A 22,973-nucleotide genomic window follows, 5' to 3' on the forward strand; every position below is an offset into this window, starting at 1 on the left:
TTGAATTCTTTTCTGCTTTTCGTATTATATTCTAATCTTAAAACACACACATTAATAAAGTTTGTTATATTTATATCCAAAAGCTTAATACACCTCTATGTAGCCTTTTGCCTATTCTTTCACAATAATATGTGTAAAATGAGTCATGTGTACCTTGAAATTAACTGATTTAATCCTATTTCATTAAAAGGTTACATAATAGTCAGAATTTTGCACATTAACTGGTATGTTAAGAGAAATTTGGAGTTTTTTGGTATTTTGTGTTTGTTAATGTGAGTGGTTATGTATTAAATTGTCCAAATATTGTATAAAAGGAGGGATGTTCTGGAACATGCAACTGCTCTGAGAACTGATCATAAACTCTCAATCAATCCTCATCCCTCTGCATAATTTCAATTATTTTGCTACACAGCTATTTATTGACATATAAAGCTGAAGTTGTGTCTCTTTTAACATTTTTAACAATGTTTATCAACAGAAATGTTACCCCATAATCATATATAATGCAAGTACAAAATATAAACAGAAACTTGAATAAAATAAGTTTGTACCTTCTACATTATTGGTCAAAAGTTTGCACATGTTCCTTGGACATGTACAAAAGCCTGAAGCTTTTTGTAACAATATACAGTATAAGAATATACAAATATGTTTACTTAATATGTGTATACTTTAATACATATAGATACACAAGTGATCATATGCAAGGAAATATAGCTGGATTTTCAGGGGGTCAAACTGACCAGCACAGCAGGTATGCTGTACATATTTGTAAAAACATTACACATAAAATGAGCTAAGGAGAAGAATGTCACAGTGCTGTTGCCGTCTGCATCACTGTAAAATAAGCCTAAAAAGAAGATAATACAGACAAATTCTAACATTTCAGCAAATAAACAACAATGAGACAATGAACAATTGTCTGACTGCTTTGTGAAGCCAGTGCAGAGCTCACAGAGAACATTCCCTCTCTATATTAAGCATCTGATTGGTAGTTCCAGATAGCAATTTCTCCATTGTCACTGCATGTGGCCAGCAAACCTGCTTCTTTGGGATTCCAGGCCACACAGTTAACATCTTGGCTATGGGCTTTGGGCACATGAGCAGATAAACAAAACACAGGTTGCTCAGGATCAGAGGCTGCATCCTCTTTAAAAACACGAACTCCATCATCTCCACAAGCAGTAGCCAGTGCACCAGTTAGATGACACCTTAAAAATAAATAAATAAAAATGATAAAAATAAAAATAAAAATTTTGTTAACACACAAATTAACAAAGTTACACATTCAGCAAAGTCAACAAAGTACTGTATTAAGTATTCACTGGGTAGACTTTTATACGTGAGGCAAAATACAATCAAAGCAAAAGACAAGTAGATTTCTTGTTAAGCTATTATTTTTTATTTGTAGTTGCCCATTGAACAAGTTTGTTCGACTACCAGAAAGAGAAGTAGGCCCAGTCTTTCACAAACGTTTTTTTTTAATTTTGTATGTTTAAAGATAATGCACTTCAAGTGTTATGATGTACAGTGATGCTGTAACCAAAGCGAAGAACATTTTTTTCTAGGCAGATTATCTTTACATAATAAGGAACATTAGTGTATGTGAAATCACTGACCAAAACAAGCAAAATAAAAGTCCAACTTAATTGTCATACCCTCCTGACTAGCACATCATGGTCACGTCACGATTTAACAAACCAAAAGAAGATAAAGACTCTAGTCAGACTCAAATGATGTATTTTATGTATGGTTTGAGGACAGCAAATCCTTCAGGCATTGCTTAACATTTGCCAAGAGTACAGACATGGTATACTACATGATCATACACGTCTTCCTTTCTTTTAGTCTGTGTTAATGCACTTAACAGGCTGAAACATTACATTAGCTACCACCTTTTCAACAAGGTCTCCTCATCGAAAACAGCACACTGGAGCTGCCACCTACCTGCTGGACAAGCTAATGTATTTATGATTTATTTACCTCTGCTTAGTGTTAAAGCCCAGAATTTCTCTCACTTGATTCAATTTGCATGGTTATTGATTTATGAAAAACTTCAGAGATATCTGATCTCACAGTCTTCCCTTTGTCTTCTTCTAGATCATCATTTGATCCACATGCATGACCCTCACCTCTTAGATTTAATGTAAGTGTTTTTTCTTGGTACAAGTAATGCCATGAAAACTCAAAGGGCAGTGCAATAATATTTGTTAAAGCAAATCCTTAAATATGTTTATACATATAATAATTACTGGATGTTTTATTTCTCACCCACTAGACATTCCAAATAAAAAAAATAAAATAAAAAACTGTAAAAATATTAAGCCAAATAAAAACATCTTGTTAGAATGTATAGAATAAATTCTATGCATTCTGGTGTTTTAAAATGGCTTTGAAACATGACTTCTTATATTCAGAACAAAATTTTAACTCACTAAAGAAAAGTACAAGATTGTAATAGAAACAAAAAGAAGTCACAGCTCTTGGACAATGACAAAGGTCAAAGCCAATTCTAGTACTTACCATGCAACATCATATACTGTGCGGCTGTGAAAGCCAGACAAGGTGCAAACACACTTCCATGAACCATCGACAGATTCATCACCTGTAGGGAGGTAACATGTAGATTTTAAAAATCAATTTAAAACTAACTTGGAAAACATTTAAAAGCCTTTGTAATTTATTCATTTAATACATTTTCTTTTAAAATTCTTGTTCACCTGCTAAACACTCCTTCCATATTTTCACAGTGCGGTCATCACCACAAGAGGCCAGTCGCTGGCCCTCAGGGTCAAAGGAGAGACTCCACACTGTTGATGTATGTCCCTCTAAGGTTGCCCGGCATTCCCAGTCATCATCCTCTTCTTTATAAATACATACTTTGTTGTCATAACTGGCTGAAGCTAGAAGCTGTTAAAAAGAAACACTAACATTGACATGCTCGAAAATAAAGAGTCCAGTTTTTTCAGTGATACAGGCAGAACTGCAGATAAGAACAGAGCCGCATTAGTAAATCTTTAAACAAAGAAAATAATACCTCTTGTGTGGGGTGCCAAACGACATGTTTCACATCCTGCGTGTGAGAATTTACGACGCTCACACACTCATACTCATCCTCTTCATCCACTGAGGAGAAAAAAAAGGCAGCTAATATAAAGCTACACATTTTATAAGATTAAAATAAGACTTTTTCCAGACTGTGCTGGTGCCCTAAATTGGTAAAGGAAAACATTCAAGATGATTCAGTACTAAAAACAGTGCTGCACAAAATGTAAATATTTATCATGTTTTTTTATGTTCTGAAATTGAAAAGTGATTAAATGGTAAATGAGAAACATAACATTGTGTAACATTGACAAGTCTGCCACTTCAGTAGGGTATAATTCCAAACATTGAGCTGATAATAAGTAATTAAACTGAAATGCAAAACTTTATAGGGATTTCATTCTGTCAGGTGATGTATGAAAACTTTTGAAAACAGGTGTAAAAATAGAGATAAACCAGTAGTCAAATTCTTTGGAATTTTTGCTCTTGACTGAAAACCAAAAGGGTCATATTTGACTGAAATTTTGTCAAAGTTTTGTTATAATACACACCTTCCCATATCCAAACACTCTTGTCTCTGCTGCAGGTGGCTAATAAGTTACCAGATGGGGCCCATGCAACACACTTCACCTCATTTTCGTGTCCCTCCAGCACTGTAAGGCACTGAGAAAAAAACATACTCTGTCTGAGTGCCAAGCAGAAAGCTTTTAAGTTAGGTTAAATGTTTTCACTTATACTCTTGCACTTCATATCTCTAATATAGAGTAGTTCATTTACATACTTAAACATTTAAATGTTACTGTTTATATATTACTGTTACTGACAGTAGCCCATTACAGTTTCTCAGTGCTCTTCATCTTCATCATCAATGGAAAGGGTCAGTTAGATAGCCACTGCTGGCTAGGTATTCATTTGCTGGTGGATCATGTTCAGCACAGCACTGATAACGCAGTAACTGAAGCTTAGTGTGTGTTGTGCTGGTACAAGTGTATCAGGCAGAGCAGAAAATGATCCTTAGTAAACTAAGCACTGAAGAGGGATATAATTAACACACTGTGCTTTTCATGGTTTTACCTGAAAATCGTCATCCTTTTTTTTCCAGATACACGTGGTGGCATCAAAGCTGGCGGATGCAAGATAATTCCCACAGGGGGACCAGGAGATCTTCCTGACAGTTCGCTGGTGTCCATCTGACAGCACACACTTACACTGCCAACTATCTCCTGTGCGCACACAAACCACACAACATTCATTACATAAAGTTTGCTTTACATTTCAGGCATGAGTGTGAGCCAGAATGAGCAGCGTGGACATGTGAATAAGGTCTACCTTCTCTGCCCCATATCCGTATAGCTCGGTCTCCTCCACAGGAAGCCAGCAGCGCGCCTGTCGGGCTCCACGCCACATACCAGCACCGTGAGTCCGGGTGAGCGCTCAGTCTGTGCCCCAGCTCCAGTGTGTCCTTCATTTGATGCTGTTCTAACACGGGAACCTCACTGATTAAAAACTTCAGTCACCTGATAATGTTAACACAGCAATGTCTGCTACTTACAACGGTTGTTTATCAGATACTTCCGACTTTGAGTCGATCCTTCTTCGGTGCTTCCTGGTCAATACTACTACATAAACTATAGCGCCGCCTACACCTACAGCTGCTACATACATACATACATACATACATACACACATATCTCCAGCCCCTTGTGCTAGAAAGGTTTTATTTATTTATTTATTTATTTATTTAAAATAATAGAGATAAATTAAGGCAGCATTGCCCCTTTGTGTCTGTGTGAATGGGAAAAAGCCGAGCTCCACTAGTACTGTAAATTGATTTTTATTTTATGACCAATTTCCCTATTTGGTGCGATAAACCTCTCTTACACACATAGTGTGACAAATTGTGCTTTTCAGGGAATTAAAGGACATTAACTCTGTTACTACTCTTCAGCTCTGTTACCCTTGGAAACTGAAAGTTGTTCTTGTTTGTTCATTTTCCTTATTTGATATTTAAATAGTGTCAGCTCGATAAACTTGTGGCAGTCCAAGTCCGCTTTTTATTGGGCAGCAGTCAGACTGAGTTGTGTTTATGAAGGAGGCACCCTACGAAGGGATTAGGGCTTAAGTATGATCGCTTTACAATGGACTGCAGCCTTTTGCTTTTCAGCAACGCTGTAACACAGGAACCGGAAATCTATAGAACGGAGATAAAACGCGGAAGCGGATCGTCTGCTGCTTCATATACAGCCTTTGTGTTTTTGTTTTGTGATTAGATGTAAAACGCGACAATGACACTCTCCTAGTTATAAAACTGGTAAGGTTTTGTATTTTGAAAGAGGACATAATCATTTTCGGAACCCGTCATGTGTTAGTTTGTATGAGAATCTCTGTTGGCTTTACATAGCAGTGTAGCTGTTTAGCTTTCGTGTTGTTGAGCTAACCTGGGCCTGTGCGATTACTGTAAAACTTCACACTCTTCCGCTATGACTGGCTGTGACTCTGAGTAAACACGAGCGTTGATCTATACAGGTAAGGGAAAGAATGTTACCCAACGAATGTTTATAAATCAGGCCCACATTTTCTCTATAATAAACAGATTAAGCAGACTAAGCTACCATTTCCGATTATCTTTGTCTTCTAATGTAATTCTTTGTCTTCTAAATTTTCTCACGAAGTCTAAATAATAAGGCATGTATTCCCCAAAGCTTTTTTTATTTTATTTTTTTAAATTTGATACCGATATCACCGATGTAAATGCATTTGCTGTTTTTTAATTGCTAAAAAATAAATAAATATGATTTTAATGACACTGGTGATTTTTGGTGTCAGAACGATCAGAGGTATAATACAAAGTCCATATACATAACTGACCAGTAATGATAATGTTTGTGTTTAAATTGTTCATTTTATACTTCTTTCCAAACCTGAATCTCCTCTCCCTGACATGTGAATATTTGTATATGACATTGTGAATTATTATTATTATTATTATTATTATTATTATTATTATTATTATTATTATTATTATCATTATTTTTTATTATTATTTGAGCCAGTAACAATGAGACATATATTGTAGTATATATATTCTAAAGTATATATTCTAAAATATATTATATGTCAACAATTTGTGCTCTGACTATAAGTAGAGATAGTACTTACCCAATTGTGTATCAGCTCCTCACAACAACAAAAAAGGTAGATCAGTACATATTATAGATATTGGACCCTATAACAAAAGGCAAAAACTTAAAAGGATTTGGGGGAATAAAAATTTGGACTGGATTACAAATCTGCATTTTCCACATCTGTTTTAGTGCAAAAAGGTTGCTGTCCTATAATTATCAGGATGAGGTCATATGTTAAATGAACAGTGTTATAGCATAGCAGCCTGCAGACAATTATATATTATGCTGAGTACCGCTAAAAATGACTCCTATGCTAATGTCTACTCTTGTCTGTTTCAGTATTCGAAGACAGTCATTTCTCTGTTAAGCCCCACCATTTATTTACTCTTGTGAGATTTGACTAGTGGATGATGTATGCCCCCGCGGGAAACACTCTTCCTGGAGCTCGCAGGAGACGAGGTGGACCTGCCATTCCCAAGCAGCCTGAACGCAGTCTAGCGTCTGCATTCCCTGGTGCACTCTCCATCACAGCCCTGTGCACAGCCCTAGCTGAACCAGCATGGCTGCGTGTGCATGGAGGAACTTGTCCCAGACAGGAGCTCGGGGTGGCTGACGTGTTGGGATACGTAGACGAGAAACTCATTGAAGGCAATTATTCATAAGCTTGTTGTTAATAATCAGTAAACACTCTAGTACTTATTAGTGAAGACCACTGAGCTTGTTTTACAATCTCAAATACATAATAAAGCCCTTTACATGAAATGTCTTTAAGAATATGCCACAGGTTCAGGCACCTCAACTCAAATAGCCATCCAGCTGCATAATGCACATGACAACATGTTCATCGATAGCGGAATTATGTAAACACTATTCTTTAATGCACTGTCAAGACCCTAGATGGTCCACATTTTAGCTCATTCTCAGCACTGTAAAAAACATGCCCTCCTATCACTGTAAATTCCTAGCTCAGCTTGTTCCAAGCAACAAATAAAACTGTTTAAAAAATTTCTATTAACAATCAATGTTTGTTTTGATTTCCCAACAGACTACTGTATTAATTCCCAGACAGTCCTACTGTTGCGAGTCATCGCTGCCTTCTGTTTCTTGGGCATCTTGTGTAGTCTGACAGCTTTTCTACTGGATGTCTTTGGGCCTAAACATCCTGCTCTCAAAATTACACGTCGATATGCCTTCGCTCACATTTTTACAGGTATTCAGCATGTCAGGATGCATTCTACTATTTTTTTTTCTAATGAAAAATACACTAAAGGACTCCTGAAAAGAAATACTGACATGAAAGTTTTTTCTCACTATCTAGTGCTCCAGTGTGCCACTGTGATTGGCTTCTGCTATTGGGCATCAGAGCTTATTCTCACACTGCAGCAGCAACACAAGAAGTATCATGGCTCGCTCATCTACGTCACGTTTGCCATTAGTTTTTACTTGGTGGCTGGAGCTGGAGGAGCTTCCATTTTAGCAACGGCTGCTAACTTACTCCGCCATTACCCTACCGAGGAAGAGGAGCAGGCCCTAGAGCTACTCTCTGAGATGGAAGAGAGCAGTGAGACTTATCCAGTTGACTATGATGTTGCCAACCAGTTCCAACCACCACCCGCTTATACACCCTGATGAAAAAGCATTCTTAAGTCTTTTGTGTTGTCCAGACCTTCCACCCTCATGCTTAAGGTACCTTTTAAGCCTTCCAAACAAATCATGGGCAGAGCAACATGCGAAGTCCATTTGCCATGTAATAAATCCTCTACATGTAGGCCTAATACTTTACAATACTATATTGCTATTTTGTCCTTGTTACCTTTTTATCCATATGTTTAACTGTCAGTTATGGCAGTGATTCTGGAATGGCTGATAATCACTGGGAAATGTTCATCTTTTGTTAGCAAAAATTGCATGTAAATGCCTGTAGAGGCTTGAGACCCAAACAAAACTCTTTCTAGATTTGGTCAAAAGTGGCATGCTTTATGAACAAATGTGAAATATAGACTGAGATAAGGTGCACAGTAATCCAGCTGTTTGGCTCATTGACTAGGGTTTGAGAGAACCTTTGGTTTCCTCTACTTTTTTTTCTTCTGTTAAATGCTACATTGTCATTCTCTTGTAACATTCCACACATAAAAATACTTCACATTGTAGTAATCTTTAAATGATGCTTTCCATTCAGTTTGATTGTAAGATTTTTCAGCTGGGTATGTGCGCGCACACACACACACACACACTTTGGTCCAGAGTATGCTTTTAATTTTCCATGCACTGTTCACATAATTTTTGAGGGGTGGTTGGTGTCTTTTTCTAAACACTGAAACTTAATTGAACTCTGCACTTCAATGATGCCCAGTATGTTTTATATTTATGTACTTCATGTTTGATATTATAAAAAAAGTGATTTTGCTGTTCAGAACAATTGACCTTAATGCCAGATTTTATGTAGAAACATTTTAAATTCAGCTTTTGCAAAACTGTAAGAAACTTTTTCTCCAATGTCTTGTGGATTTTTTTTTTTTTTTTTTAAATTAAGTTATTTTCCCTTAGATAGTTATTTGGTGATTTGTGGCTTTTAAGAAAACAAACATATTCCCCGCAGCAAATATACTATTTATTTTATCTTGTATATTGTTAACATCTACTTGCATCTGTATGGCTTTGCCATTTTTATCAGGCTTAACTGGCTGTGATTTTGAAGTGGTCCATTTTGCCAACTTGTGTTTATATATTCACTGTTTAGTTATAGTTATATTTCTACATCTGTCTGTGTTTTTGCAGTATGCTTTGCTAGGTTATATAATTGATTATGTCCCAGCTCACAGTGCTACTCCAAAATTCATCCAAAAAAAAAAATCAAGTCTTGTGTGTATTCATATGTTCACAGTTCACCTAAATTGTTTATAGTTCTGTAATTGTTTGATAGTTCATAGCATGCCCAGACTATGTAATGTATTTGTGTTTACTCAGTGATCACGAGAGATCTGATTGTAAACATGTACTATTGAATTTTACACCCATTGTTTTCTCTTTTATATTGGGGTGGATTGTGACAATTCTCCTGTGACAATGTTTCTCCTTCTGTATTCATTTATGTAGCTTTGTCATGAAAAAATAAAGGTTCATGGACGATTTTTGTGGTATCGTGGCTTGTCAGGGTGACTTTGTTCAGAACCTCTGTATTAATTCACATTTGTTTTTCTTTAAAATAAAGAAGTGTTTTAAAAAGTCTGTTAAGTAGTGGAACTCACAACAACCAATTATCCAAATTATATTTATTATTAATTTATATTGTCCTGTTTGATGACAACAATAATAAGTCTTTCATAATAAATTGACATTTCTTTTTCAAAGGCCTTTAAACAATTATATTGTTAGCTCAGAGTTTTCTATCAATATACAAGCCTAGGTGTTTCTAATATACTTGTCTGGGGTTTCATTGCAAGTATTAGCCTCTTGTAAGAGGTTGCTTTTAAAACATGTCTAATGTTTGTTAGAAACTACTTCTGCAATCGAATGCACCATACTTTCATACATAACTACTGAGTATCTAACCTATAGATAAAGTAATCAGTTGGTTAATTTTACAAAAATAAAAAGTTCATTTATCCCCCAAGATCCTGACCAATTTTCACCACTGCATCACTGACAACATCTTGACGAGCTTCATCAGTGTGGTATGGCAGCTCCACAATGTATGAAAGGAAATCTCTGCAGAGGCTGGTGAAAACTGCCCAACACATCATCAGCACCCAACTACCTGCCATTGAGTCTTCACCACAGTAGATGTCTGTACAGAGCACACAAAGTCAGCAAGGGCTCCTCCCACCCTAGTCACAAACTGTTCAACCTCCTTCCATCTAGGAAGAGATACAGGACCATCCGCACCAGAACCAGCAGGTTCAGTGCCAGTTTTCTCCCCACAAATCTACTGAACTCTACACTACACCACTGTGTCTCACACTTCACTGCCTGTATATACACTGTATATTATCTCGGTTATTTTTGTACATACAAGGTACATAATGCATACATATTACATGAATATATAATTATATTTTTCTTTCCAAATTATGTGCTGTAAATACAATTTGCACATTCTTTTCTATCCACATACTGACATAGCCTTATTTATTGATGTACATATTTACATCTGCACTTGTTCATTTGCACAATTTCTACTATTTGCACTGCTGGTAGATGCTAAACAGCATTTTGTTGCTATGCTATTTTGCAATGACAAAGTATCTATCTATCTATCTATCTATCTATCTATCTATCTATCTATCTCTCTCTCTCTCTCTCTCTCTCTCTCTCTCTCTCTCTCTATCTATCTATCTATCTATTTACAAAATCAATGGACAGAGTCATGGTAACTGGACTCTACAGGAGATGCTCTTACCATGCATGAAGGTAAGAGCATCTTCCGTGTTCTACATCCATACTCTTTGAATTGTCTCATGACTAGATTACAGTGTTGTTAATAACAGGATGAACCCCCAGGTGATTAGCTCACCCTAATGTGCTGAATGTCCTGAGGATGGGTTGGTGGAATTAAAAGGACTCTAGTTCAGACCAGGTAGTCCCAGTGTAAGCACTGTATTCTGTAAATGCTGTTTATTAAACTTGTATGATATTTATGATGTCACCACATTGTTCACTGTGAAGCATGGATTAGATTGGTACCCAACATGCCCTGAGGAATATTTATCACTTTTGACCTTAAATAAATGACTGCCACAATTAATAAATATACAAGTAACAACAACAACAACAACAACAACAACAACAACAATAATAATAATAGTAAAACAGGTTTCAAAGGTCACGTACATGCCACTTCCGGTGTTTTTGCCGAGTTTGCCGTTGTCATGGCAACGTTTGATTCTTGCCGAAGACCAGAGGAAGCCTTTTATGCTGAATTGTCATTATGCGTTTGATAAGCTGTTTAATGTTTTCAGGTTTTTCGATCGTGGAGATGTGCTCCTCGAGGCTTCGAGGATAAGCTCATCCAGGTAGTATTAGCCATGTTAAAACAACAAACGAGGTAGCTGGCTGAAACAATGATCAGACAAGGTTTAGATTAAATGTTGTGTTTATGTATAAAATGCACTCCAGCAAACTAGTACAGGTAGATCTTGTCTCAGTATTGCTTCGTGCGTATCGGCAACAGATGCCTGAAAGAGCCGATAGTCTAAGATTATAAATAAGAGTTAAAGTAGGCTAATTGGCGCATACCGTTATGTCCACCAGCAACTTACCCCCTCTGCGATATTTGCCCAGCTGGAGCCGGGTTGGGACCCTCGATCGGGCTCGTAACCCTCCTATATTTATCTGTGAATGTGAGCATAAAGCAACACCATCATATAGACACGGCCATAAGACAACTCAAACCGGTGTAGAGATGGACACGACCGGGACAAGAGTAGCCTCACTGGAGAAAGACATCCTGTTTCTTCAGCAGACGCATAAAACCACACTGGAGAAGCTACACGAGGAGATCGAACATCTGAAGCGTGCTAACAAAGGTATGAATAATCGTTTTATCTATTGTAGTTCAGTGTTGTTCTGTATGCAAATAAGCAGCTGCACAAATGTCTTGCCTTGCTCAAGTAGTATGTTATTCTTTTTCAGAGTTGCAGTATCAGCTGATTATGGGAGCATATCTTCCCCCAAAAGGTAGTGTAAAAACTTTGTGCACAACATTTCTGTTAAATATGAAGGATCTGTAATATATATTTTCCCTCCACTTTTTTTTTTTTTTTTTTTGAAAGAGCCTAGTTCAGGGGGCTTACAGGAAAAGCGTTGCCAGACTGGAGTCATCAGGTAATCTACTGCACCTATTCCAGCTACTGTACATAGAAAACATTCACAAAATAACCAGTATAAATTATTCTTTACTTGCTCTGATCTGCTAAAGCTCTAAAGAGAAGCCAGGGACAAGACATCATGGTGTAGAACAAAATACGTCAATCGTCATGTCTCTGCTTCCTTTGAGGATCCAAGATAGTTCATCCCATCCTCCACGTGCTCCAACCCTGCAGGAGTGTGAGGACAAGATCCGACAACTACATAATGCCAACACCTTGCAGTCTCAGGAGGTAGACCTCAATTAAGCACAGCATTAAGTTACAATGGTCAACATAATTAGTTGAACAGGCAGTTCTGTCAACTATTAAAAAAAAAAATGAAATAGATCTATTATACAGTGATCCAATTAATGGGATCACCTTAGAGAGAATGGTAGATGTGATTCTGGATTAAACAAAATAAGGTCAAATTAAAGAAGCTTAGAAGAAATCTACCGCTACATTGCTTCTACCTAGGCATCTGCTATAAAGTGTAAGTGACTATATTGAAATACAATAGCAATATGTAATAACGATCATTGCAGTGTAATGTATAACTTGATTATAGGCACACTCTACCAGCTTTAAAGTTAATATGCTATCAAATGTACAATGATTTTAGAAAAAATAGTGACAAAGAATTTTCCCAGAGCCAACGAATGTAAATGATTTTGAGAAAAACAGTGGTATGTTAATGTTTATCATATAGTGCACAGCATAATCACAAAGCAAAAAACAATTGAAAGCATTTTACAAGCTATCTAAGGATAAGTAACACAATACATATGAAGGTCATGTTTTTCTTCCATCTCAGCTGTTGCGGGTGAAGGCTGTTCTTAGAGACTTATTAAACAAAAAGAAACTCTCACCTGAGGTCTACAAACTAAAGAAGACATATTTCTCTGACAACACAAGGTACTATTGTCATTATGTCACTATATTATATCACTAATGCACTAAATACATATCTTCTACTGATGTTGTTATTTATTTCTTGCTTACAGAAGTGAAGAGTTGACGCACATTCCAAAACTGTCTCCTATGTTTTTGCCACAAATACAGTAAGTTCACTTGTCTGCATCCCTTATAAATAATATACATTTATACAGTGCCTTGCATAAGTATTCCCCCTCTGGCATTTTTCAATAATTGGTTTCCTTACACCATTTACCCTCAAGTCTAGTTTGGTTACTTGGCTACTTGGCTTCTGGACTTTGGTGGATGGCCTGCTCTAGTATTTTAATGATGGATATACTCGTGCTTTCTGAATACTTCTGAATTCATTCTGCTCAGAATTCTTCATTATTTCCATTATCAAAAAAGATGAGTGGCCACTACCTTCAGTGTGACTTATCATTGAGGCTGTAGATCATGAGGTTTTAGATCATGAGCAAACCCTTTATTATTCTACACCAGGGGTGTCCAATCTTATCCAGAAAGGGCCGGTGTGGGTGCAGATTTTCATTCCAACCAAGCAGAAGCTATACCTGATTCCAACTGGCTAATCAACTGATCTTAGCTTTCAGTAGACTTAGGTGTGGCTTCTGCTCAGTTGGAATGAAAATCTGCACCCACACCGGCCCTTTACGGATAAGCTTGGACACCCCTGTTCTACACTTTGGCCTTTCCATCACGCTGATAAAGGTTCATTTTTTGTTCCAGAAAGTTTGTGGCTCACCTTTGTATTTCTTATTGCTGATGAGTCACAATAGCAAGTTTTTCTCCCATAGTCAACTATCTGGGCTTTATATTGGTTTATCCTTTGTAACTACAAATGCAAACATTTGTTGCAATCATTTCAAGCTATATATAATATACTTCTTCTCCTGCAGACATCAGACCAAGGTGAGTGTGAGAGAGAAGGTTATTCTGCCTGCCATCAGAAAGACTCTAAGCAGCAACCTGACAGAGAGGCAGAAACGTGCCCAGGATGTTCACAAAATGCGTCTTAGAAGAGCGATCTTCTCCTAGCTATATAACAGCTGTATGCAACAGTAAAATAATGAGTAAAATGAACTTTTTTGTTTATGAATTATTATGTTTTATCTCCCACTTGTCTCTGTATCATCTTACATAAGATTTCTTATCTAACTTCATCTCATAACATCAGAATGTCAGTGCCTTAAATGCTGTAATCTGCTTTGAAATATTAGATGAGAACTGCTGATATCTTATTTTGTTGTTTTGAATGATGTGTAATGTATAAACCATAATGGTGTGTTTTATTTTCTAGGACAAAATAATCTGCATGGCATGGTGTGATGTGGTTACTACCCCTTAGCCCAGGAGTGTCCAATCTTATCTGCAAAGGGTGGGTGCAGGTTTTCAATCCAACCAGCAGAAGCCACACCAGAGTCTATTAAAAGCAAAGATCAACTGATTAAACAGGTGAAATCAGACGTGGCTCCTGCTTGATTGGATAAGATTGGACACCCCTGCCTTAGAATATTTTTCTATAACAGCATATCACAAAGTGTTTTATTTTTCTTATAGAACAGCAATTTGGCAACAATATTTTTTAATGAAGTAACAGGCAACACAACATACTGTGTTGTTTCTAGTTATGTTTATTTTGTGGAAGTTCTGTTATCACTTATACTATAGCAGATTTAAACAGTAGTTCCTTATCAGTCTATCAATCTTTCTTTTACCTAATATGACGAAAAAAAGCTTTTCATGTTATAGAGAAACTCAGAAACTCCCCTGTCCTGTAGACTGTAACATGACTGACATCGTTCTGACCATTTAAATGACCATTTGAATGTGCTGACTCCTCCCCCCTGTTAAATAAATATCTTCTTACAGAAAACATCCCAAATCAATGCTTATGGTCTAAGACTGTTGATTCTTAGCCTTAGAATAGGTAGCACCTCCACTATACAAGGCACATTAATGAGTAGTAAATATAGAAAGGATAAAACATTAGAATGAGGAATTAATATAAACCTGGGACACCATCTGACCAGTCAAATTCAAGAAAACAGTATCACCTCTTTATAGAATGTACACCATATGTCCAAAAGTATGTGGATTCCAGTATTGAACATCCCATTCTAAAACCATAGGCATTAATATGGAGTTGGGCCCCTTTTTCTTGCCCATTCAGCCATTAGAGTGCAAGAGGTTAAGCACTGGTGTCAGACAAGATAGCCTGGCATCTATTTGATGTTCCAGTTCATTCTAAAAGTGTTCATTGAGGTTAAGGGTCAGGTCTTTTCATCATATAGTGTATTACTGTGTGAAGTGATTTTTGTCTGCATATATCAACACTCACTACAGGGTTACTCATGAAAAACAGGTCCTGGACTGTACATTTCATAAAAAATAAACAAACAAACAAACAAACAAATTATAATAAAAAAGATAATTAACATGACATGGGTAAATACTTCTTTTGACTTATTTGAAACATTTATTCTGTTACTATTTTCGATTGACTTTAGACATTTATTTGCATTTATTGCAAATTGAGTTTGGGTGTTTTCCTAAGTTTGGCAAGAAGAGATATGGTCTTGTGGTATTTTATCACACAAAAGTGCAAACAAAACATGGAAGTCCTGGCTTTCCAATGTAGCCATATGAAAATAACATGAGTATTTAAAATATTGGTGAATCAGACAAAATACAGCTTGCCTATTACTGAGATAACACTTAACACTAAGCTGCCTTAAAGGGTGTTGTGCTTTTATCTATAATGTTTTAGCTTCATCTTGAAAATTCCTCCAGTCAATTGAGTTGAGATTTAAAACTTGAGTAAACTAAATCTCATAATTAAATATGAATGTAGCTGGAAGTGTGGATTGGCCCTGTTTGACAGTGTTTGAAGGTATATTTTAAATTTGCAAAAACGGTTCACCATAAATCCTTTCCTTTTTTCTGTCTTCTCTCATGTGTACCAGGTGAGATCCATACTCATTTCTCACATGAAATACAAATCAATGAAAACATATTTAGCCTTAATGTTGTTTATAAACATGTCAAATGCCCTAGCCTCATATGCTGTAGTTTTTAGTAAAAAAGCAGTTTTCCACATGTCAGACATATCCATTTAATAAAAATGTTTCATTTGTTGAGCCTGTGTGCTGGCTGTTTAGTGTGCACTTAGCCATGTAGCCTCTTGGATTAGTCTGCTTGAAGCCATTAGACAGTACACAGTACTAGTGTAACTAAAAGTAGCTGTGCAGTGAAATTTAGATGACAGACCTTGTAGTCACTTAAATTCTGACGTTCATCACTCATTCATCTTTGTCCTAGACAGTCTCAATGACCTGGGAATTTAACCTTAAGTGCAAAATGTTAGAATTCATTCCAAATGTGATGCCAGTCCAATGCATGGCACCATGTACACATTCACAGTTAGTGGCACTGAAATGCGCAGATTTTCACTAAAATTGAAGGTTCCACAGCAGATTCAAATTCCATGTCTCGGTCTCCCAAAGTGAGCCCCTTCAAGTTTCATTCTCCGCAAGACTATTTTATACTGTACCAGCTCAGATAAGGCAAGATAAGGAAAGCTCATTAACCACACCCATGCCAAGAAGCTCCAACTGGTTATCTAGCCACTGCAACACCCCATTAACATCCAAGACCTGAATGGAGGCAAATCTCCTGTCATGACAAAGTTCCCATTCTGATGTCATTCCCTTGGATGCATGAACACAATCCTCAGATCTCCTGGACAGAAAGGGAAATCGTGCGCTGGTCATCACACTGTCTGTTCCATTGCCTCAAGATCTTGTCTGTGTGCTTAATCTCCACCACCGAAGTTCAATGTCAATGGCCTACCACCTCACTGCCCCTATGACGATGACATTGAGCTCCTCATGGATGCCATGTCTCTACATAACTACAGGAATAATGCTGTGTGTGGGCTAATGCCATTTGAGAACCAGTAGATTTTCAGTTCCTAATTAATGATGTTCACTGTGACATGTGGGTTAAGGTTATTATAGCTTATATTAAGAAGAAGAAGAAGAAGAAGAAAAAAAGTCTTTATTATTGCCACACATGACATTGCACCACAGTAGAATTCTGTTGTTCATATATCCCAGCTTTGGAAGTTGGGGTCAGAGGGCAGAGGCAGCAAGGATTCACATACCTGGACTAGAAAGGGTTAAGGGCCCAACATTGGCAGCTTAGCAGTGCTGGAGCTTGAACCCCAACCTTCCAATCAACAACCCAGAGTCTTACGAAACAGAAAAACACAAAACAAACATCCAAGCCTCTACAAATTTTGCCCAAACTATGTGGCAAAATGTGTTATGGTCTGATGAGACCAAAGTAAAAATTTAATGTATGCACATTAAATGTATATTTAATGGGCACAAATGTATGTTTAGTGCAAAATCAGACAGCTTATCACCAAAAGATCACCATGCACACAGTGAAGCATGGTGGTGGCAGCATTATGCCATGGGCCTGCTTCTCTACAGCTTGGACTGGTGCTGTAATTATGATGGAGGGAATCGTGGATAGCTCTAAATCTCAATCTATTTTGGCATAAAACTTAATAAAAATAAAAAAAAACACAAAAAATAAATAAATTCCTTCCAGGACAATAATGACACAAAGCACAAATCTAAGTCACAAAGGAATTGTTTCAGAAGAAGAAGCTCAACATTTTGAATGTCCCAACCAGGTTATTACTATTATTTTATTGAAAACGTTTCTATTTGAGTTTCACTTTTATTCATTGCTGTATCATATTAAATATAAAAAACATGATGCTTTCCAGTCTGGACGTGAACAGCTTCAATGCAGTATTTCTTGCTGGAACATGTCACATGAAAGTTGACAATGAAAGCAAAACAATTGTTTGATAATGGTTTAAAATAGCTAATATCATTTGTCACAATGTATCTGAAAACACATACACACACACACACACACATGCATGCATGCATGCACACAGGAAGCATACATGGTCCATCCACTACCACTGTAATTTACAAAATCTATCCATTATACAGAAGGTCATTAATTTCACAGTAATATAGTGTTTTTATATTAATATTACTAATATTAATGTTACTGGGCATACAAGCTACTTTGAAAGCTGTTGTGTAATCATAAACAGTAGGCAAGACTTATTACAGTGCAACAATGACACTGGAGTGGATGTAGAATACATGTGCAGAGTTTTATTAAGAAATTGGAGCATTCAAATCCAAATCGTGTGACAGACATACAGGAAACGAGTATGCAGGGTGAATGTGCACCGGATGTCGTTAAGCTCTACACATTTCAAGTGATTTCTGAGATTTAAAAAAAAGTGACTCTCAGCTCATACCAGTGTATCAGTCATAACGTATAAATTTTACATTTTAAGAGGTGCATGTAATTAATGCTGAAATACACAAATACACAGAAACATGTATATTCAGTTTGTTCATAATAATTTAACCTTTATTTAACCTGTAGGAAGCATTATAAAGTAACCCAAATACTCTACAAAGAGATAATAGGTTTGAGACAGTAGTTACATCTGGCTTCTACTTTTCAGCAATTTTTCTCTGATTCTTGAAAGAAAAGAAAAGAAAGAAAAACTTTAATAGCCCAGACACATAAGTTTTAGTAGTAAACACATTAGTAGTAAGTTTCATAAATCATTAGATACTCTATTACAATATTGCAGCACTGACTACCATGTCTACAACACTGAACTAAATAACTCACTTGGTTAAAATTCTTGAGGGTACTCAGCATCTACATGGTAGTAATCTCTGTATTAGTTCTATCAACTTAACACTTCTGTGGTATTTGAGACTTACAGTCTTGTGAGTGATCATGTGATGTCAGCTCTGGATGGAATTTATTACCAGGGTTTTTACCAGATAATTTATAATTTATAATAATTTATAATTATTAATTTATAATTTATAATTTATAATAATTTAACAGATAATTTATTACCAGGGTTGACTACCATGTCTACAACACTGAACTAAATAGTTGATAGAACTAATACAGAGATTACTACCATGTAGATGCTGAGTACCCTCAAGAATTATTAATAATTATTAATTTATCTGTTTGAGTAGGTCCAGTGTTAACAAGAATGGAAAAAGTCATAGTAATGTGAAGTGCTTATATCACATTCACTCACATCAATTTCTATAAACAACAAATAACCTCAGATGACAATAACAAAAATCTACAACAGATATCACTATGTAATCTGATAAAAATTAAACCAACATTCAGAAACCAGGTGAGAAAAATGTGTACACCCTATAATTCACAGAATCACAGTGAGCAACAATAACAAAGTTAATTTTTTTTTTGGTAGATGCTTACTGATCTCACATCTCTTCTTTTTGGAGAACTTTTGGCCCACTCTTCCTTACAAGATTGCTTCAGTTCATTGAGGGCATTAGTTTGTGCATAGCTCTATTAAAATAACAGCATCTCAGGTGTTGAGGTATGTGCTTTAACTTGGTCATTCCCACACCTTGATTACTTTTCTTCTTTAGCCATTCAGAACACCTCCACCAAGGCTCATGTTGGGAGTGAAGGCTTGTCCGATCCAACAGAGAGCTACTTTAGCACAATGGGGATGTGTGCATCAGAACTGGACCATGGAGCAATGGAAGGTGACCTGGTCTGATGAATTTATGATTTATTATCATGTTGATTGCTGGGTGCATGTATGTAACTTGGGGAACATGTACTATGGGTAGAAGGCAAGTCTGCAGAGGCAGTGGGATTCTCTGGGCAATGTTCTGCTGGGAAACCTTGGGTCTTGTCATTTATGTGGATTCATTCTTTGACATGTCCCACCTACCTTAACATTGATGTAGACCAAGTATATGGTACTTGTATATGGCAGCAGCATTCCCTAATGGCAGTGGCAGCAGGTTAATGCATCTTTCCACACTGCAAATATTGCTCAGGAATTGTTTTAGGAACATGACGAAGAGTTTAATGTTTGACTTGGTCTCCAAACGTCCTAGATCTCAATCGAATTGAGCATCTGTGGGAAGTGCTGGACAAACAAGTGCGATCTGTGGAGCCCCCACCTTGTAACTAACAGGATTACTAAAGTTTTGGTGCAAGATACCACAACACACCATCACAGACTTTTTGGAGTCCATGCCTCAACAGGTCTAAACTGTTTTTGCAGCACAAGGGGAACCTTCACAATATTAGGCAGGTGTTTTAATGTTATGGTTGATTAGTGTATAGGTCTTTAAAGGACAGTAGTGTATTTCTGCAGCATTTTCATTCAAAGATGTCAAGTATAGCAATGGAGGTGGATGCACGTGCAGAATTTCATTTACAGTGCAGAAAATAACTACTTGGTTGAAACAGAAACTGGAAAAGCAAATACTTGAGTACAGGAACACATAAGAACTTGTTTAAGGTTGGGTATGACAGAAACACAGATATCAGACAAACACATTGTGAGACAAAGGGGTTTAAATCGGGTGGCTAATTACATGTCTGACAAATTACCTAAGGCAAAACAGGAGAGAAATGAAATGAACTGATGAGAAATGAAGCACACTACCATAGAAGAGCTCAAAAAATGTGCAGGGTTGCTGGTAGGTAGTCTTGTGGGGAAATGTCCAAGGTGTCCAGACAGAGCACCCCCCCAGTGCATAGCTCCTGACAAGCCAATACGAAACCTGGGGGGAATTAGGAACATGGCGAGACCAGGGGGAGTGAGGTACATGGTGAGGTCAGAGAGTAGTGAGGAACAGAGTGAAGCCAGTCATGTGAAAAAATTAGGACACCCCATTGAATATTCAGTTCTTTATTAAGAAATGTCAACATATCAATTTCTGAAAGTGATGTAGTTGCATGTAAACAACAAAATATCACTTATTAAACAAAAGAAATCAACAAAAATGAGAATTTCACCTGAGGAAAAAGTTAGGACACCCTATGTCCTAATAGCTAGTGTTTCCCTCATTGACTGAAATAACCTCAGTGAGACATTTCTTGTAGCCATCTACCAGTTCCTGACATCAACTAGAAGAAATCCAATGCAAAATTCTTATAGCTGTGTGATGTTTGGGGGGTTGGAGGGTTTTTTTTTGCATGCACAGTCTGTTTCAAATCACCCCACAGGATCTCATTAGGATTTAGATCAGACTTGGCCAGTCTAGAATTCTCCATTTTTTACTTTTCAGCCAGTCCTTGTTGGATTTACTGGTATGTTTTGGGTCATTGTCATGTTGCAAGATTCAGTTCCGCTTTAACTTCAATTTTTTAAACAAATGGTCTTACATGTTCCTCAAGCAGCTTCTGATACAATGTAGAATTCATTATGAATTCTATGCTGGTGAGCTGATCAGGTCCTGCTGCAGCAAAGTATCCCCAAACTATAACACTTCCGCCTCCATGTTTCATAGTTGGTATAAGGTTCACTTGTTGAAATGTTTTTGGTTTACCCCAAATTTATTTGGTTTACAAATTCTGTTTTGGCCTTTGTCTCTGTGCTCTTTGGGAAACTACAGTCTTGCCCTCATGTTTTTTTAGACAGCAAAGGTTTCCTTCTTGCACACCTCCTATAATAAAGTTGTGTAGTCTCTGTCTGATTGTAATTCATGTAATTTGGCATAAACTGTAGCAAAAGCTTGCTGTAGGTCCCGTGATGATATTTTAGAGTTTTTGGAGACGTCTTTAAGCATCTTGTCATCTGCTCTTGGTGTGAATTAGCTTGGATGGCCTGACCTGGCCATGTTAGCAGTTGTTTTAAATGTTCTCCACTGGTTAATGATTTCTGGACAGTGGAATGGCTGATTACAAATTCTTTTGAGATCTTTTAATATCCCTTACCAGACTCATAATCAACAACAATCTTTTTTCTGAAGGCCTCAAGAGAGCTCTTTGGATCTCACCATGGTGATACCTCTTACTTCAACAATTAAAGGTGGGAGTGTCTTTACTTTTTCCTCACAGGAATTTGGGTTTTTTTAAATTACATTTTACAGATCATTTAAAAAAAGATGTTTCTTTGGTTTTATGTGTTATTATATTACTTGAAATTTTCACTATTGTTAAAATTAAGATCAAATGCCCACTGGTGTCCTAATTTTTCACACACACACACACACACACACACACACACACACACACACACACACACACATATACATTATATATTACAAATTCTTTTTTCTTTTAAATTGCTTATTTCTTGCTGCTATTTATTAGTATACAATTTACAAATCAATAACTGAACAACTTTATGATTCTGAAATTATTTAATAAAATTGTTGACAAGTGTTCATGAAAAACAAAATAGAAAAAACATACACATACAAAGCTTGAAAAATGCTGATAATTTTTTAAAACAAAATTTACATAAAGTATTTTAAATATAAAATAGATTTCTTTAAAAACTACTTAAAACATGTCTTGGCAAAATATGATTATTATATATAAACAGAAAAATTCTGGAAAAAATACTATATATACACAAAACATTTACAAGAGCTTGTACACAAAGATGTGAAGGCTTGAATGTAAACACTGCTGCATTGTATCATCTTCAGTCACATTTATACACAACTGTAAATTAAAGTCTTAATGTGAAACCAAAATAATTATATGAAAACAATTATGGCACACATGCTTCATCACAGTAGTCAAAAACTGTACAAATAAATTGTGGCTTACTGAGCAGGGCATGTAATACAACTTCAGACAAAGAAGACAGGAATCTTACAAACTCATAAGGCACTGAGTAAGTCATCAAATTTTGACACTTGACAGCTCTCAATAATATATCTAAAATAAATGGATTATTAAAACAGCAATGGGAAAAAAGCCGAATGGAACAAGACAGGCTATTAATTACAATTTGATGACTGATACTCTACTTTATAACTTCCATATATCAGATATACAAAAAAAAAACATGGTGAAAGCCCCAGTTAGAAAATCACTGTAAATAGAGCTGGGTATTACAGCATGGTGGTCATGCTATAAGCAATGCAAGAAAATATAT

The 22,973-nt window shown here is 36.5% G+C and overlaps 3 protein-coding genes across 7 annotated transcripts; 2 read left to right on the top strand and 1 right to left on the bottom strand.

The window, feature by feature from the left end:
* Window positions 1-520: 520 nt before the first annotated feature.
* ciao1 (cytosolic iron-sulfur assembly component 1) lies at window positions 521-4,701 on the bottom strand. Of its 3 annotated transcripts, none has more exons than XM_058389143.1 (8): window positions 4,598-4,701; window positions 4,375-4,524; window positions 4,120-4,268; window positions 3,597-3,708; window positions 3,038-3,126; window positions 2,721-2,910; window positions 2,524-2,605; window positions 521-1,211 (listed from the first exon to the last, which is right to left on the bottom strand). In XM_058389143.1, the coding sequence occupies exons 2-8, from the start codon at window positions 4,511-4,513 to the stop codon at window positions 977-979; spliced, it is 996 nt and encodes a 331-aa protein (XP_058245126.1). In that variant the 5' UTR covers window positions 4,514-4,524; window positions 4,598-4,701; the 3' UTR covers window positions 521-976. The 3 variants fall into 3 exon arrangements, with proteins under 3 accessions (XP_058245126.1, XP_058245127.1, XP_058245125.1); XM_058389144.1 differs by having other exon boundaries at window positions 4,375-4,519; window positions 4,598-4,684; XM_058389142.1 differs by having other exon boundaries at window positions 4,375-4,662.
* Window positions 4,702-5,203: 502 nt separating this feature from the next.
* tmem127 (transmembrane protein 127) lies at window positions 5,204-9,310 on the top strand. Of its 2 annotated transcripts, none has more exons than XM_058389148.1 (4): window positions 5,204-5,356; window positions 6,510-6,818; window positions 7,216-7,380; window positions 7,489-9,310. In XM_058389148.1, the coding sequence occupies exons 2-4, from the start codon at window positions 6,578-6,580 to the stop codon at window positions 7,797-7,799; spliced, it is 717 nt and encodes a 238-aa protein (XP_058245131.1). In that variant the 5' UTR covers window positions 5,204-5,356; window positions 6,510-6,577; the 3' UTR covers window positions 7,800-9,310. The 2 variants fall into 2 exon arrangements, with proteins under 2 accessions (XP_058245131.1, XP_058245129.1); XM_058389146.1 differs by having other exon boundaries at window positions 5,232-5,571.
* A 1,652-nt stretch (window positions 9,311-10,962) lies between these two features.
* LOC131352768 (coiled-coil domain-containing protein 74A) lies at window positions 10,963-15,362 on the top strand. Of its 2 annotated transcripts, none has more exons than XM_058389141.1 (8): window positions 10,963-11,182; window positions 11,421-11,695; window positions 11,802-11,846; window positions 11,942-11,993; window positions 12,166-12,268; window positions 12,831-12,931; window positions 13,021-13,077; window positions 13,849-15,362. In XM_058389141.1, exons 1-8 carry the CDS (start codon window positions 11,001-11,003, stop codon window positions 13,985-13,987), a joined length of 954 nt encoding a protein of 317 aa, XP_058245124.1. In that variant the 5' UTR covers window positions 10,963-11,000; the 3' UTR covers window positions 13,988-15,362. The 2 variants fall into 2 exon arrangements, with proteins under 2 accessions (XP_058245124.1, XP_058245123.1); XM_058389140.1 differs by having other exon boundaries at window positions 12,088-12,268; window positions 13,849-15,358.
* The last annotated feature ends 7,611 nt before the right edge of the window (window positions 15,363-22,973 follow it).

Source organism: Hemibagrus wyckioides, linkage group LG05 (genome assembly GCF_019097595.1).
Source record: "Hemibagrus wyckioides isolate EC202008001 linkage group LG05, SWU_Hwy_1.0, whole genome shotgun sequence".
NCBI lineage: Eukaryota > Metazoa > Chordata > Actinopteri > Siluriformes > Bagridae > Hemibagrus > Hemibagrus wyckioides.